The 14,994-nt window shown below is 42.4% G+C and overlaps 1 protein-coding gene across 3 annotated transcripts in view; it reads right to left on the bottom strand.

Moving 5' to 3' along the window:
- Positions 1 to 14,994, bottom strand: part of LOC140204156 (amine oxidase [flavin-containing]-like) — a 66,712-nt gene that overhangs the window by 27,259 nt on the left and 24,459 nt on the right. Inside the window, exons 1-7 of one of the 3 annotated variants that reach the window (XM_072270585.1) lie at positions 13,145 to 14,073; positions 12,337 to 12,441; positions 11,173 to 11,264; positions 9,959 to 10,100; positions 8,786 to 8,935; positions 5,507 to 5,666; positions 639 to 735 (exon numbers count right to left, since the gene is read on the bottom strand). In XM_072270585.1, the coding sequence (XP_072126686.1) occupies positions 639 to 735; positions 5,507 to 5,666; positions 8,786 to 8,935; positions 9,959 to 10,100; positions 11,173 to 11,264; positions 12,337 to 12,441; positions 13,145 to 13,174 (776 nt within the window). In that variant the 5' untranslated portion in view covers positions 13,175 to 14,073. Of the gene's footprint in view, positions 1 to 638; positions 736 to 5,506; positions 5,667 to 8,785; positions 8,936 to 9,958; positions 10,101 to 11,172; positions 11,265 to 12,336; positions 12,442 to 13,144; positions 14,074 to 14,994 lie in introns of those variants that run through there. The other 2 variants (XM_072270586.1, XM_072270584.1) reach the window with 2 other exon arrangements.

The raw sequence follows: 14,994 nt of genomic DNA, 5'->3' as shown, positions 1-14,994 counted from the left end.
CTTTTCTGCAGCCGTGACACTATCTCTGATCAACAGTGCCACACCCCCAGCTCTTTTGCCTCCCTCCCTGTCCTTTCTGAAACATCTAAAGCCTGGCACTCGAAATAACCATTCCTGCCCCCGAGCCATCCAAGTCTCTGTGATGGCTACAACATCATAGCTCCAAGTAGTGATCCACGCTCTAAGTTCATCTGCTTTGTTCATAATACTCCTTGCATTAAAATAGACATATCTCAAACCATCAGTCTGAGCGCATACCTTCTCGATCATCTGCCAATCCTCCCTCTCATGCTGTCTCCAAGCTTTCTCTATTTGTGAACCAATCGCCTCTTCCTCTGTCTCTTCAGTTTGGTTCCCATCCCCCAGCAATCTTACACGTTTGTAGTTTAAACTCTCCCCAGTAGCCTTAGCAAACCTCCCCGCCAGGATATTGGTACCCCTGGGATTCAAGTGCAACCCATCCTTTTTGTACAGGTCACACCTGCCCCAAAAGAGGTGCCAATGATCCAGAAATCTGAATCCCTGCCCCCTGCTCCAACCCCTCAGCAACTATGCTAAATCCTTCTGTACTAAATTTGGTCAGGTTAACATAAAACAATACATTGTATTGAGCATTTCCTCAGCTCATTGAACTATACCCCATAATTGCAGGGTGTGAACCATCAGGCTTGGTGTCGTCCAGTGTCAAGGAAATAGGTGACTCCTCATCTTCAATCATCATGGTTCCACAGAAACCTGACACAAAAGCAGAGTTTATTGTAGAACACCAGGAAATATGTTGTTTACAGGGTGTATACAATAGGATCCAGCCCGAGGAACATTTCAGCCTAAACATCGCCTTAGAATTATAGAATCACAGAACAGTACAACACATTAAAGAGCTAATAAAACAGCATTAAATGATGTTGTTACTTAATTTTGCAGTGATGCTCAAAGCAGTACTAAATTCAGTGTCAGCTAAAGGGATTAATAAGGAATTTCTCCAAAGCCTCAAAAGCGACAAGCAATAAACTGCAGAGTTTGAAAATCTGAAAGGGAAACAGAATGCTGGAAACAATTAGCAAATTAGAAAGCATCTGTGAAGACAGAACAGAGTTACTGCTTTAGCCAATGACCTCTTATTGTCAAGAAGTGTAGAGGAGGGTTGCCCCAGAAGCAGAGCAGCAGAGATGATTTAGCGGTAAGCGATATTTTTTTTTTTACTAACAAACTGCAAGGGGCCAGAAAACAAGAGAGATCTGGTACTTAACACAACAAGGCAACAAGGTAACTGAAGGCTAGGGACAACTGGTTGAGGCTGGCTGGTTCAACAAGGACTGCGGATAAGAGCTGGGTTTAATTTAAATAGGCTGCAGGTGATGAGTCGGAAACAAGTGGCAGCTGACTCCTGTTGACTGGGTGGTGCCTGACAGGACACCCCCTCCTACAGCCAGTAGCTGATGGCCCAGGATGAGCTGGATGGATCCAGTGGAACTTTTCGATGAGCAGTGGATCCAAGATGAAACTTGAGAGCACCTATGACCTCTTCCCCACTTCACCAGGTACTGCACTCCCTGTCCACAATGATGTGAATCTATCAACTGGAGAACTGTGTAGACTGGACCACCTTTCACCACCCTTGGTTCCGGAGGGGTTCTGCTGGTGGAGAATGGGAGTGGTGGTCAAGCATCCCTTGGACTCTTTGAAAGTGTGGCCCATGGCAGCAGACCAGGTTATCCGTGAAATAACACACATCAAAGTTGCTGGTGAACTCAGCAGGCCAGGCAGCATCTCTAGGAAGAGGTACAGTCGACATTTTGGGCCGAGACCCTTCCTCAGGATATTGGTACCCCTGGGATTCAAGTGTAACCCATCCTTTTTGTACAGGTCACACCTGCCCCAAAAGGGGTGCCAATGATCCACCTCTTCCTCTTCGTACCTCTTCCTAGAGATGCTGTCAGGCCTCCTGCGTCACCAGCAACTTTGATGTGCGTTGCTTGAATTTCCAGCATCTGCAGAATTCCTCATGTATCCGTGAAGTAGGTGATTTGGGGATGGAAGTGAGAGGGGCGGCATTTTGGCTGTAGTTCCTGATGAAATGGCGGTAGAAGCTGGAAAAGTCCAAGCAGCGCTGCGGCTGTTTGAGGGAGCGCAGTCGGGGGCCATTGAACAACACGCGCACTTTCTCTGTATCGGTGGTTATACCTTACACTGAAAAAACATAACCCAGGAAGGAAGTGACTGGGGCGTGGAAATGCCTTTTCTCTAACTTGCAGTATAGCCGGCATTCCACGAGATGCTGAACGACTGTACAGACCTGACATACGTGGTCTTGGGGGCCCTTGGAGAATGCGAGTGTGTCGGCAAGTTAGGTGAACACATACCTGTGTAGCACGTCTCCGAGCATCTCGTTAATGAATGCTTGGAAAATGACTGGACTGGTGGGAAGTCCAAAAGGCATCACCAGATAGTCATTGTGGGCAGTGAGTGTTACGAACACCCTCTTCTATCCATCCCCCTGGTGGATGTGGACCAAGTTGTACATGCTCAGTAGATCCAGTTTGGTAAGGATCTGAGCCCCACGCAATGTTTTGCATCCACTATCAATCAAGGGGAGGGGGTGGCGGTATTTGAAGGTGATTTTGTTGAATTGACAGTAGTGAATTCAGGAATGAAGACCGGCTGTGGATTGCAATGGTCAAATGAAGCAGTGCTGCAGCACTTTGGTGATGTAGTCATTCATGGCTTCGGTCTCAGGAGGGGAGAGGGAGCACAGCTGACCTCAGGGAGGGGTGGTGTCTGGGAGGAGATCAATCGTGTCGTCTGTGAGGTGGTAGTGTGCTGGCTTCCCTTTTACTGAAGGTGATGGTAAGGTTGTGGTGTTCAGGTGGGTGTTTAGTGAGGTTGACGGTTCCCTCCATCTCCATGGATTTATGGTGTGAAGTCGGCTGCGGTTACAGGCAGAAGCGTCGCCAAATCAGCAGTGCGTCAGATGACCAGGTGAAGTGAGGGTTGTGAGTGGAGAGCCAGATGAGAGGAGTGTTGGGTGAGTTAATGAGGAGAAATTGGATGGACGTGGTGATCTCCAATGCCCATGTGCACAGGTTGTGTGCATGCCCTGACCATCCCAGACCCCAGCGCCACAATCCACCAGAGCCTGCTGTGCACGTAGAGACATTGGGGTGTGGAAGAAGACAGTGAGAATGAGTCAGGCTATAGTGCTGGAACGCGAGGCAGGGTGGGGCTTGCTAGACAGAAAGCCACTCATTTCTACCTGGTAGTGCCCTTTTCCCAGACGCAGTGGGCATTTGATGTGTGGATGTTAGGTGGCCCTGCAAATAAGCGCATGTTATTTCTCCTCCGACACTCATGCTCTTGGGGGGGCGGGGGGGGGTGGTGGTTAAGGGAAGTCTCTGTCCCTGCATGGTGATGTAAACACTGATGATGAGGGTCATTCATCCTGCAATGGTTCTGAGAACAGAACTGGGGTTCTGGCTGATGATCTGGAGGGTCGTTCCTTAAGACAATTGTCAGTTCAGAGGGCCAGAGTGATGAAGCTTTCAAAGTCTGTAAGCATCTCCTGGGTGGACAGCTCATTCTTCAGGTGCTTCGAGAGGTGACGCCAATGGGCCAGCAGTGCTTCTCCGCATTCCAGCTGCTCTCCACTGGCAGAGTCGTGACTTCCATGGTGTAGTCCATCATCATACATAAGCCTTGACACAGGCAAAGTATCTGATCCATTGCCCCCTTCCACTTCATGGATGATCAAAAACCCGGCGCATCTCAGTGGTGAATTCTTCATATTTATTGCAAATGGTGATTTTATTGAGCCAGTTAGAGGTCAGAGCTCACCCAGTCAGCAGAGGGATGACAAAGGCAATCTTGGCTCTGTCTGTAGAATGCAGAGATGACTGGAGCTCAAGGCGTAGATACGTTGGGACCAGAAGCGGCTGCGTTGTGTTGGGAATCTGGCAAAGCATTCAGGCACTGGAATCTGGGGCACCGACTGCTGGCATGGTGGCACGAGGTTGCTGTGCCAAGAGGGCGAGTTAGTTGAGAGTGGAGAGCAGGTGGCATATGGTTTCCCGCTGCTTCGGGATCACGTGCTCCTGTCAACAGAAGACTTCCTGTAGGTGAGCACACTTTGCTGGGTGAATCTTTGGTTCACTCACCCATCCTGTCAGAACAGAGCTAATGCTTCAGGCTACTGACCTTTGACTGGCAGGAAATGTAGAGGAGGCTTGACTAAAAAGCAAAGCAGTGGAGGCGGGTTAGCAGTAAACAATATTCTACCAATAAACTGAAAAACAACAAACCATGTGGGACCACAAAACAGAGAGCAGATATATTACACAACAAAGCAACAAGGAAACAGAAGACTAGAGCACCTGGTTGAGGCTGGCTGGTCCGTTAGGTGAACAAAGGACTATGGATGAGAGCTGGGTTTAAATAGGCTGCAGGTGATGAGTTGGAAATGAGTGGCAGGTGACTCCTGTTAGCTGGGTGGATACTAGGACGTGCCTGTCTGTGCAGGCCTGACATTTATTAGAGCAGCGAGAATTTTTAGAAGTTTAAGTTGGGGGGGGGAGTGGAATGAACAAGGTGGATCCCTGTGACTCAGAATCTCAATTACTGTACAGGAAAAATCAGAGATAACTTTTTGTAGAGTTACCTATTTTCTGTCCAGCATGCATTTTTTTTTTAACTTGGGTCACACCTGAGCAGTGATGGTTAGGGACATTGTAATAACCAGATACATTTGCTATTCATATCATATTGCAAACATAAACTGACACAGTAGGAAAAAATTAAAGTCAATAATTAAAGTCAATACTTGACTTATTCATCGAAGTCATGCAGACAAGTGTAAGGGAGCCAGAAAAGAAGCTGTGACAGGAGCTTCTGTTTACTGAATGTGACCACCCAGTCACACCACAGTTACTGTCTAATGATTCTCTAATGATGCTCTACGTGTCAGGTATTAAAGTGGCGGAGCATTGCATTTATTTTTGCAATTACAAAATTGCAATATTTTAATATTTTGCAGTATAAATGATAAAGAACAGTAAATGTGCAACAATACTGTACATTCTAAGGTTACATACCTTTTGTATATTAGATTAATACCATTTTTATCTGCGATGTTGAATGTAAAGGCTCCATGGCATTAATTAATTTAGTGAGTTTTCCTTTGTCGAGCCTCACCTTACAGTTCCAAACCTGATTGTCTCCAACTGTCCACAAATTAGCTATAATAATCAATAATAATGTATTCAGTGTAGTTTTTGTATTGTTTCATGGAGCACCATGGTCCTGGAAAACATTATCTCGTTTTTACTGGGTACTGTACCAACAGTTATGGTCAAAATGACAATAAAAAGTGACTTGACTTATATATTAATATTTGAGATGTCCCATGGACTTAAAATAAATCTAAATAAGTATGGTTTTTATTTTAATCAGCATGCATTTTGGTTTTGTTCTGTGCCCATTTCTAATCAGCATATGTCTCTTAACTTATACAGACCTTTCTCCCTCCAGAAAGGCCGGCTGTAGTAAACCATACATTTAATGGTAGACCCCATTGGCACACGCTGGATCAATTGGTTTCGCAGTGGAGGCACTGGAGGATTGTAGTGGATTTGCTGGGTGAGGGCTGGTGGAATGGCACTGATGACATAATCTGCCTAGAAAGATGAGAAAGGGATTTAATCAGGGAGTAATTGGTGAAATATTGTACAAGGGAAAAAATTATTTCAGATGACAGAAGCATTGAAGGACTAAAAGTTATAAAAGTGAGGTCAGAAGTGGAGCATGTGTGAATGTGTATGAGCGATTTGACTCAGAAGAGATTGCAAACATCAGTTCTTCCAGGTCAAATTGATTTTCAATTGCATGGATCCAATTTCTATGCAAAATTAGCATCCTCCAATAACATTTCACTAGTCCTGAACATATATATTCAAGCCAAGATGTAAAAAAAAGTGGTTCTGTTACAGAATTTGCTGTACTGCTACCACTGTCATTGCAAAATAGGATTTTCCTTAAGTACATTGATGGCATGCAGTTCGACCAGCACTTTACAAATACCAGCAGCCTATGTTCATTATAATGAATTCTCAAAGTGCATCAAAGGATATGGCAAATAGAGTTCCCATGACCAAAAATTGACAAATAAGGACACTGAGGATCCAATTGCACAAGGAGGTACTGAGGCCCAGGTTTTGGAGCTTATTGATTAGTTTTGAGGGGATGATGGTATTGAATGCTGAGCTGCAGTCCATAAAGAGCTTCCTGATGTATGCATCTTTGCTGTCCAAATGTTCCAGGGTTGATTGCAGAGCCAATGAGATGGCACCTGTTATGGACCTTCTGCTCCAGTAGGCAAACTGGAACTCATCCAGGTCGCCTCTCAGGCAAGAGCTGAGATGTTTCATCAGCAGCCTCTCAAAACACTTCATCACTGTGGATGTAAGTGCAGCTGGACAATAGTCAGTGAGGCAGGCCACCACGCTCTTCTTGAGCACCGGTACAATTAAAGCTGGTGAGTACCACATGCTGCCAACGTGAGAGATTAAAGATCTCAGTGAACACGTTGGCCAGCACAGGTCCGTAGTACATGACCAGGGACCCGACCCAGTCCGGTCCAGATGCTTCCTGTGGATTCACCCTCCTGAAGGCAGTCCGCATGTCAGCAGATATAACATCTAAAGCAGAACCAGGGTATTGAGGTGCAACAATCTGTCAGATTGATCAGGGGGAAAAAGGCTCAGGTACACAAGAACAGTTAGCGGTAGGTAGTCTCCCATACGATGTAAGCTAGCGGTAGGTAGTCTCCCATACAATGCAAGTTAGTGGTAGGTAGTCTCCCATACAATGCAAGCTAGTGGTAGGTAGTCTCCCATACGATGTAAACACAGTGAATCCTGGTTAGGGATGAATTCCAATCTCAGAATAAAGACTTTGGCTCCTTTCATTTCCTCTATTGTTCACTTTCAATCCTTCCCTTATTTTCATTGTCATTCTGAAGAAAAACAATAATCATGACCTTGAATATCTTGTTATGTCTGAATTTTTTTTTTTTTTTTTTTTTAAAAACTGCAGCAGCCTGAAAGTTTTGTAGAGTAGCACGCAATAGCTTTTCACCTCAAGATCCTGGGTTTTCAATAAACCGTTAAACCTTTTCTCTACCTACAGGCTGTGAAGGAAGCTTGGAGAATGTCAAGTTTATTTCTAATATGTGTACACAGCATAAAACTCGCAATCATTTGGCAATGGTGTTATCTCTTTGAAGAGGTTGCAGGATAGTTTATTATGATGTTCAGTGAAATGGAAACTGCTGTTGCGTAGAACACAATGCAGATAATGGTTCCCCAGATTAAGGAAAGATGTCATTTACTGTCCTTGAGATGTAAATAAAATAAGCTATATAGTCATCTATAGTTCAATAGCTTACTTGAAAAAAGCGCCTCAAATAATTGTTCATGTAAAATGGATGACAACAATTAAATTGTTGCTTTATAGGAGAAAAATAGCAGCCACTTATTTATTACATGGTATGATCCCACAAAGTAGTCTCAGGATGACTGGTCAACATCTATTTGATAATGTATGTTAAGGGAAGAGATCTCATCACAAACAAGAGAAAGTCTACAGATCCTGGAAAGCCGAGCAACACTCACAAAATGCTGGAGGAACTCAGTAGGCGAGGCAGCGTCTATGGAAAAAAGTACAGTTGACATTTTAGGCCGAAACCCTTCGGCAGGACTGGAGAAAAAAAGATGAGGAGTAAATTTAAAAGGTGGTGGGAGGAGAGAGAGAAACACCAGGTGATAGGAGAAATCTGGAGGGAGAAGGGATGAAATAAAGGGCTGTGAAGTTGATTGGTGAAAGAGACAGAAGGCCATGGAAGGAAGAAAAGAGCAGAGGAGCACCAGAGGGAGGTGATGGGCAGGCAAGGAGATAAGGTGAGAGAGGGACAAGGAGATAGGAAACAGTGAAGGAGGGGGGTAGGGTCATTACCGGAAGTTTGAGAAATTGGTGTTCATGCCATCAGGTTGGAGGCTATCCAAACGGAATATAAGGTGTTGTTCCTCCAACCTAAGTGTGGCCTCATCATGACAGTGGAGGAGACCATGGATGGACATATCAGAATGGGAATGGGAAGTGGAATTAAAATGGGTGGCCACCAGGAGATCCCACATTTTCTGGTGGATGGAGTGTAGGTGCTCAGCGAAGTGGTCTCCCAATCTGCGTCGAGTCTCACCGATGTACGAGAGGCCACACTGGGAGCAGCGGACACAGTATATGACCCCAATAGAGTCACAGGTGAAGTGTCAACTGACCTGGAAGGACTGTTAAAGGCCCTGAATGGTGGTGAGGGGGCAGGTGTAGCACTCACTCCGCTTGCAAGGATAAGTGGCAGGAGGGACATCAACAGGGAGGGCGAATGGACAAGGGAGTCGTGTAGGGAGCGATCCCTGTAGAAAGCAGAAAGTGGAGGTGGGGGGTGGGGGGAGGAAAGATGTGCTTGGTGGTGTGATCCCGTTGGAGGTGGCAGAGGTTTCAGAGAATTATGTGCTGGACATGGAGGCTTTAAGGGAGGAGAGATGGTGAGGAGACTGAGAAGTTTTCCAGCTTATTTTATGACAAGGATTCTGGAGCATAAACCTGATCCAGGGAAAACAGCAATGGCTTGAGTGATTGAAGGATGTAATGTTGAAAGAGGTTTTAAAGAATATTACAGGAAGAGGCTTGATACATACAATCATCTTGGGACATTTGTTTTGACTACATGATCACACACCTTGTACTTCTCTCCATTCAGGGTCTGCACCTGGACAGATCCAGTGGCTTGTTCCACTCCCACCACTGGCCTGCACAATTTCACTCTATCCTTCATGCTTTCAGCTAAAAGGTCACTTATTTGTCCTGCACCACCAATAAATTTCCTTTCCTGAGGAAAAGAAGATTAATATTAATTTGTTGCATCTTGCAACAAAAATCCACAGTGAAAGGACCATAAAAATTCAGTTAAAAAAAGATCCTGGTAGAGAGACCAGGAGGTATTTCTGGATACAAGAGAATTTTGAGGCTAGGGAATGTGCTATTAGAATTAATGATTGAAGGTGTGACCAGATTAACATTTAATAATAATTTAGATTAATGGATAAAGGAATCTAGAGGAATGGATGCCATTAGGATTACTTGTTTTGCTCAGTATGCACTGAATTGGCCAAAAGGCTGATGGTCTATTTTAATTTTTCATAAAATGTGACCTGGATACTTTGATACTCAGTAGCATCTGAAGCTGGATGTCTGCAGAACTAACTGGTAGAGTCTGCTCATGTAAAATGAGTAACAATTATTGAACAGTTCAGCATACATTCCTCTGATCTTTATTTCCATCAACTTCAAAGTCCAGATCCACATCCCTATGCATCAACGATGTTCAAATTGTCAAGAACTTAAATTTTATTTCCTAATCTGCATTATAACAAAGACTTCAACTCAGGCGGTCTTATAATGTAATATAAATATTATTACTCCTTAGTTGCCAATGACTTAGAATTTATTGTTGATAATACATCTGACAGAGGCTTAATGTTTTCACATGATATTCTTATGATACTACTCTTAATCAGGACTTAACTCATTTACGTAGTAACATTCTGCAAGAGAGTACCACTGCCAGTTAATACTGGAACATAGAGTACAAATAAAATTGCTTTGGCGTTAAAACTACCTTCACTAATAATAAAAGTGAAGCAGAGCTATCAAGTTTTATTGTATTCTGTCTTGGAAAAATGACTTACAGCTCATAGCTTTGCAATTTTCACAAGTTCAATTGCAAAATCTATTATTGAGTTCCTTTCTTGGGCTGAAGTTTTAAATTAATTTTAAATAATTTTGGGTTATATTAGTTATCTTAATTGTCATTCAAAATTGTAAGACATGGATGAGTATCAGACTGTCAAACCTGGCCTCCATTGGTGGTGGAAAATATTCGCCTGGTCCCTCCACATTGTTTCACATACCACAAGAACCAAAGAGCAGAGACTTCATGAGGCTCTGAGGTAACATTCACATTGACGAAGAGGGTTGCAAATTCTCTCGCCACACTGCAATTAAACATAGAGTCAGTTTGCAGGTCAAGGTAACTTCCATTCTATGATCACCTTAAAACAGATTAGTTTTAAACAAAAAGGGAATCAAAAGATTCCCTCCTGTGAGAAGTTTAATATCATAACTTGACATGGCAGCCATTTAGGGTCCTGGCATTTCCTTTCAAATGGAGAACTCTCATCTAGTTTGTTGTAGGAACAGAACTATTGTTGGAAACCACTGTTTTATAAAAATAATACTTTATAATAGATTTGTACTTTTTAACAAACCAATGTATTTTTCATAGTATGTGGTGGTTCATCCCCACTCACTGGCAGAAAGTGGTATAGCAGCTAAATTAATGGGTTATCACCCTTCTCATTTTTCATTTGCTAAGCATTAGCACATTACATAAGCTATGTAATTGTTTTAATTTTGTAGCCTGTTAACTAGTTTATTCTCTAAGGAATTTCCCCGATCTTATCTATAAAAGTGATGGATTTTTCCAGAGATGTCATTTTTATTCCTTTGTCTTTACATTCATTCACCTCTCAGTATCGTTTCCCAGCTCTTTATTTAGTTTGCTTAGTATTTGTATGTTTATTCATACTCTAAAATAAACTGAAATCTTCGAATTAAGACTGCTTGTCATTCCTGACTCCCAGAAGAACCTTAAGGATCAGAAAATAAACAGAGATCCAAAACTATTCAAAAGGAATTTAGACCAATGTCGTTTTCCTTTCTGGTGAGTGAATGGAGTCCTAGCCTAGGAATATTTAATATTCAAATTGTTTTGAGAAAAGTCTAATATGTATATATGAAATATATGCCTTTCTGATTTGAAAGCTGATGTCCTTGATCTTAATGGGTACAAAGTTCACCAAATATATTCAATAAGATATATTAATTTAAAGTGTGGGGTTTTGAAGCAGAATGGTATTTTAAGTCTCTTATTAAAACAGAGCTCACATTTGAAAATAGCAGAACACTGCTGTCTTGACAGAAGTTTTCTTGGGGAACAGCCATATTTTGTTTCCTTCTCTTGAAATTACTATCACAAATTAGGTCTAGGTGTCAGTAGCTACCTACCTGGTCCAGCAAAGTTTATCAATTAACTCTTTCATCGTCAAGTTATCCCACTCCACTGCACGTTGACAACTCCATGGTGCATCTGCAGGTATCTAAAAATAAGTTGATCATTATAAATGATCATTAAAAAAAATGGCTGGCAACATGGGACTGAGTTAAGATACTGTCCACTCTTTTCCAACATTTGTTTAGAAATCCTGCCTACACAGCATTGAACAAACTCTTCTCATCCTTTTTCAAAAAAAACAAGATGTTCCAGCTTCAGGGTTAAAAATTCCTGACATGACAAAACATTCATGTCCAAAATTCCTGGATTGATGCCAAGGATAGTGAGAAATGACACTTCCGTGAGGCCTGTAATTTGAGGCAGGGCAGGGCTCTGCAAGAGGACCTGCATGGGTAGAAACTCAATTCAGTTGTACACCTTTCCTTACAGCAGTGCCCGAATGCTAGGATCACTACAAATCTTGTTTCTTTGAAAACGTAGCAACAGTTTAAAAGGCACTGTTGGCCTGGATCCATTCATCAAGGCTTTCCTACTTAGCTCAAGGATAATATTTGATTGTTGGTGACCATATCTTGGGAACCACAGTAGTTCTGCTCAATGCATTGCATCCGTAAACCCTTTATTATTCTTGGAATTCAACTATTTCAACACAATTACCACACTAGAATCTTAAGGCTACACAATGGGCTTCCCAAGGAACTAAAGGAAGAGATAACATCAGGCAACTGACCTAAATCCTGTTCTTCCAGCCAGACCCACACGTTATGCTTTGCTTTCTAAGGTGCTGACACAGCCCTTCACAACACACTTGCCAGGAAATTGCTGTCTATAAAGCTTGAGTGCCCCCACAGAGCTGTGGGTGGGAATCCGAGAATGTTTCTGAATTATTAAAAGTTGTTGGATTTGTTGATTGCTTCCTTGTATCTCTGGGTCCCCCAAATATATGGCCTTAGATATATATCAACAAGAAAGATCTCGATCAGCCAGCAGAACTCCTTTAAAATAAGCTAGGTTTCTTTTCAATGATTATCACAGGTTAGGAGACTCACTGACTTTGTATCATAACCTTGATACTGATGAGAAAAAAAATAGGTGTCAAGAGACAGTAAAATAAATGTCAGAACTCTTCAAACACTGAAAAGAAGTATGCCTATCACCTCATTTCCCATTTTATCCAAAGTTCTCCAGAAGTTGTTGTAGTCCATGTAAGCTATTGGGTTCCACACAGGGGGAAATGCTCCATTAAACGCATAAGGTTTTCCCTGCAAAACAAGACCATATTTACCATTCATGATGAAAAATTCAATATACGCTTGTGCACTTTGTACCAACAGATAGCAGTAGGCATATACCTATTTCTCTGGAGTAAATGATAAAATGTTAGTTTTATACCGATGGCTCAGATGACTTTATCATTAGTTCTAACATATCAGCTCCACACACCCACCCCCTACCATGCTCCATCCCAACATTGCAATACTGGTTCATGCACCAAGAACCAGTTTTGATGTCATCATCAGACCTGTTTACAAAGCTGGAACTGTTGTGGTCTAATGAACTAAGCTCCTAATCATTAAGGTTAAACATCAGTACTCAGACACACCATGATACCTCCCTTTTGACTTGGTCCAACATTCAAATACTTGGTTATTATCTTCTGTAGTTCTCACCTTCTGCTCCACCAACCTCTACATTCAATGAATCACCCTTTACAATTTCCATCAGGTCTACAACATAGAACAGAGCCCACAATATTGTGGTGACCTTTATAAAGCAACTCCATGATCAATCTAACCCTTCCCCCTCCTACACAGCTCGTATAACCCTCTATTTATCTTAAATTCATGTGCCTATCTAAGAGTCTTTTAAATGTCCTAATTGTACCAGCCTTTACCACCGCCCCTAGCAGTGCGCCCACTACTCTCCATGTGAAAACCCATCTCCCCTGAACATTCCCCTGCTTACCTTAAACAGATGTCCTCTGATATTGCTCATTGCTGCCCCAGGAAAAAGATGTTGACTGTGCCCTATACTGTGCTTCTCATAATGTTATACACGTCTATCATGTCACCTCTCATACTCTGTCACCCCAAAGAGAAAAGCCCTAGTTCTTCCCTCATGAGATGTTTTCTAGTCCAGGGAGCATCCTGATAAATCTCTATTGCACTCTCTCTAAAGCTTCCATATCCTTCCTATAATGAGGTAACTAGAAATGAACACAAGATTCCTAGTGTGGTCTAACCATGGTTTTATAGAGCTGCAACATTACTTCGCAGCCCTTGAACTCAAACCCCTGTCTAATGAAGGCTGACACATCATATCCCTTCTTAACCACACTATCAACTTGCATGGTAAATTTGAGGGATTGATGTGGCTGGTGATGGAGCCTCTATCTAGAGACAGAGTGCAAGCTGCATGCAGTCAAAGTTCAGGATTGAACCTGTGTTTCAGGCACTACAGGATACCAGCTTTGGTAACTCTGTCACTGTGCTGTCCAAGTAAATGTCACGTCAGGTGACAGGCAGGTCCAGAGTTCCCTTGTGTTGCCAAAAGGAATATTTCTGCTCCTGGCTGATAAAGAAACAGAGTTACCTCTGACATAATCTAAATCTTTCTGTGCCTCTTCTAGCCCAGGATTCCACTCTAGAAGAATTGGCCTGGTTTCTCCCGAATCAGCATTCAAAAATCCCCTCAATAACATTCTAAATGTAGAGAAAATAAATAATTCCACTCTTAAATTATTCAGCAAATAAAAAAGGTAAGGAAACACAAGAGTGACAGTTATTGTTCACCTGTCATAACAATACTTGATACTATTGAAACACTTGTCAAATGGGCCTTCTTATACGTACTCCCTCAGAGAGAAATAACAGTCAATTCCAAAGGCAACAGGATATGGATCCAAATCAATCAAACAGTTCAACAATGCTATTATCAGAGGTGTCACTGCTTCTGACATGGCTTTATATGCACCGGCTTATCGCTGGATACAGTTAGCAGGAAGTCTCTGACTTCTTTCCCAGCACTCTTTGATCCGCGTGCTTGCCTGGAAACAAGGCACTCCAAGCAGCACCAATGAATGAGCAGCTCAGAAGGGAGAGAGCTCCTATGTTTGCTGCTGTGACACAACCTTGCATCTAAATTTAGTTGCTGTCCATGGTTTGCATCATCATTCAGCATGGAAAGTCTTTTAAGTAACTTGCACTAACTTGACCTTTGCAATCAAACACACTGAAATGTACAAACAATATTTAACGGATGCCACGTTAACGTGGTTGCCAGTTATCCGCAGGGTGATAGAATTATTCCATTATAGGTGTAGTTGATCATGCTGTACAGTTCAATGTCACACCACAGGGCAGTCAGAAAGCTACGCAAAGACAAGGCTTCACCAGACTGTGAGATAGACAGATTATTACTTTGAGATACAGCTTTCATGGGGATCATACAGCCAATTGCAGAACATTGGGGGCTGGCATTAATCTATCAGCAACAGCAAAGTAACATGAAAATTGAATATACAGTTTACAAGCCAAAATGTATTTATTTGTGAAATACAATTAGTTACAATGCTACTTCTAACCAGACTTAGAATTTGCATTTATCTATTTTTTTGTTTATTTGTTTATTTATTTATTTATTTATTGGCAACACAGCACAGAGAGGGCCCTTATGGCCTTTCAAGCCACATCACCCTAACTACCCCAATTAACCTTAACCTAGTCATGGGACAAGTTATAATGACCAATTAACTTACCTGGTACGTCTTTGGACTGCAGGAGGAAACCGGAGTACCCGGGAAAGCGCACACATTC

This window comes from Mobula birostris, chromosome 10 (assembly GCF_030028105.1).
Source record: "Mobula birostris isolate sMobBir1 chromosome 10, sMobBir1.hap1, whole genome shotgun sequence".
NCBI classification, from domain to species: domain Eukaryota; kingdom Metazoa; phylum Chordata; class Chondrichthyes; order Myliobatiformes; family Myliobatidae; genus Mobula; species Mobula birostris.
This window is presented reverse-complemented; position numbering and strand designations above follow the sequence as displayed.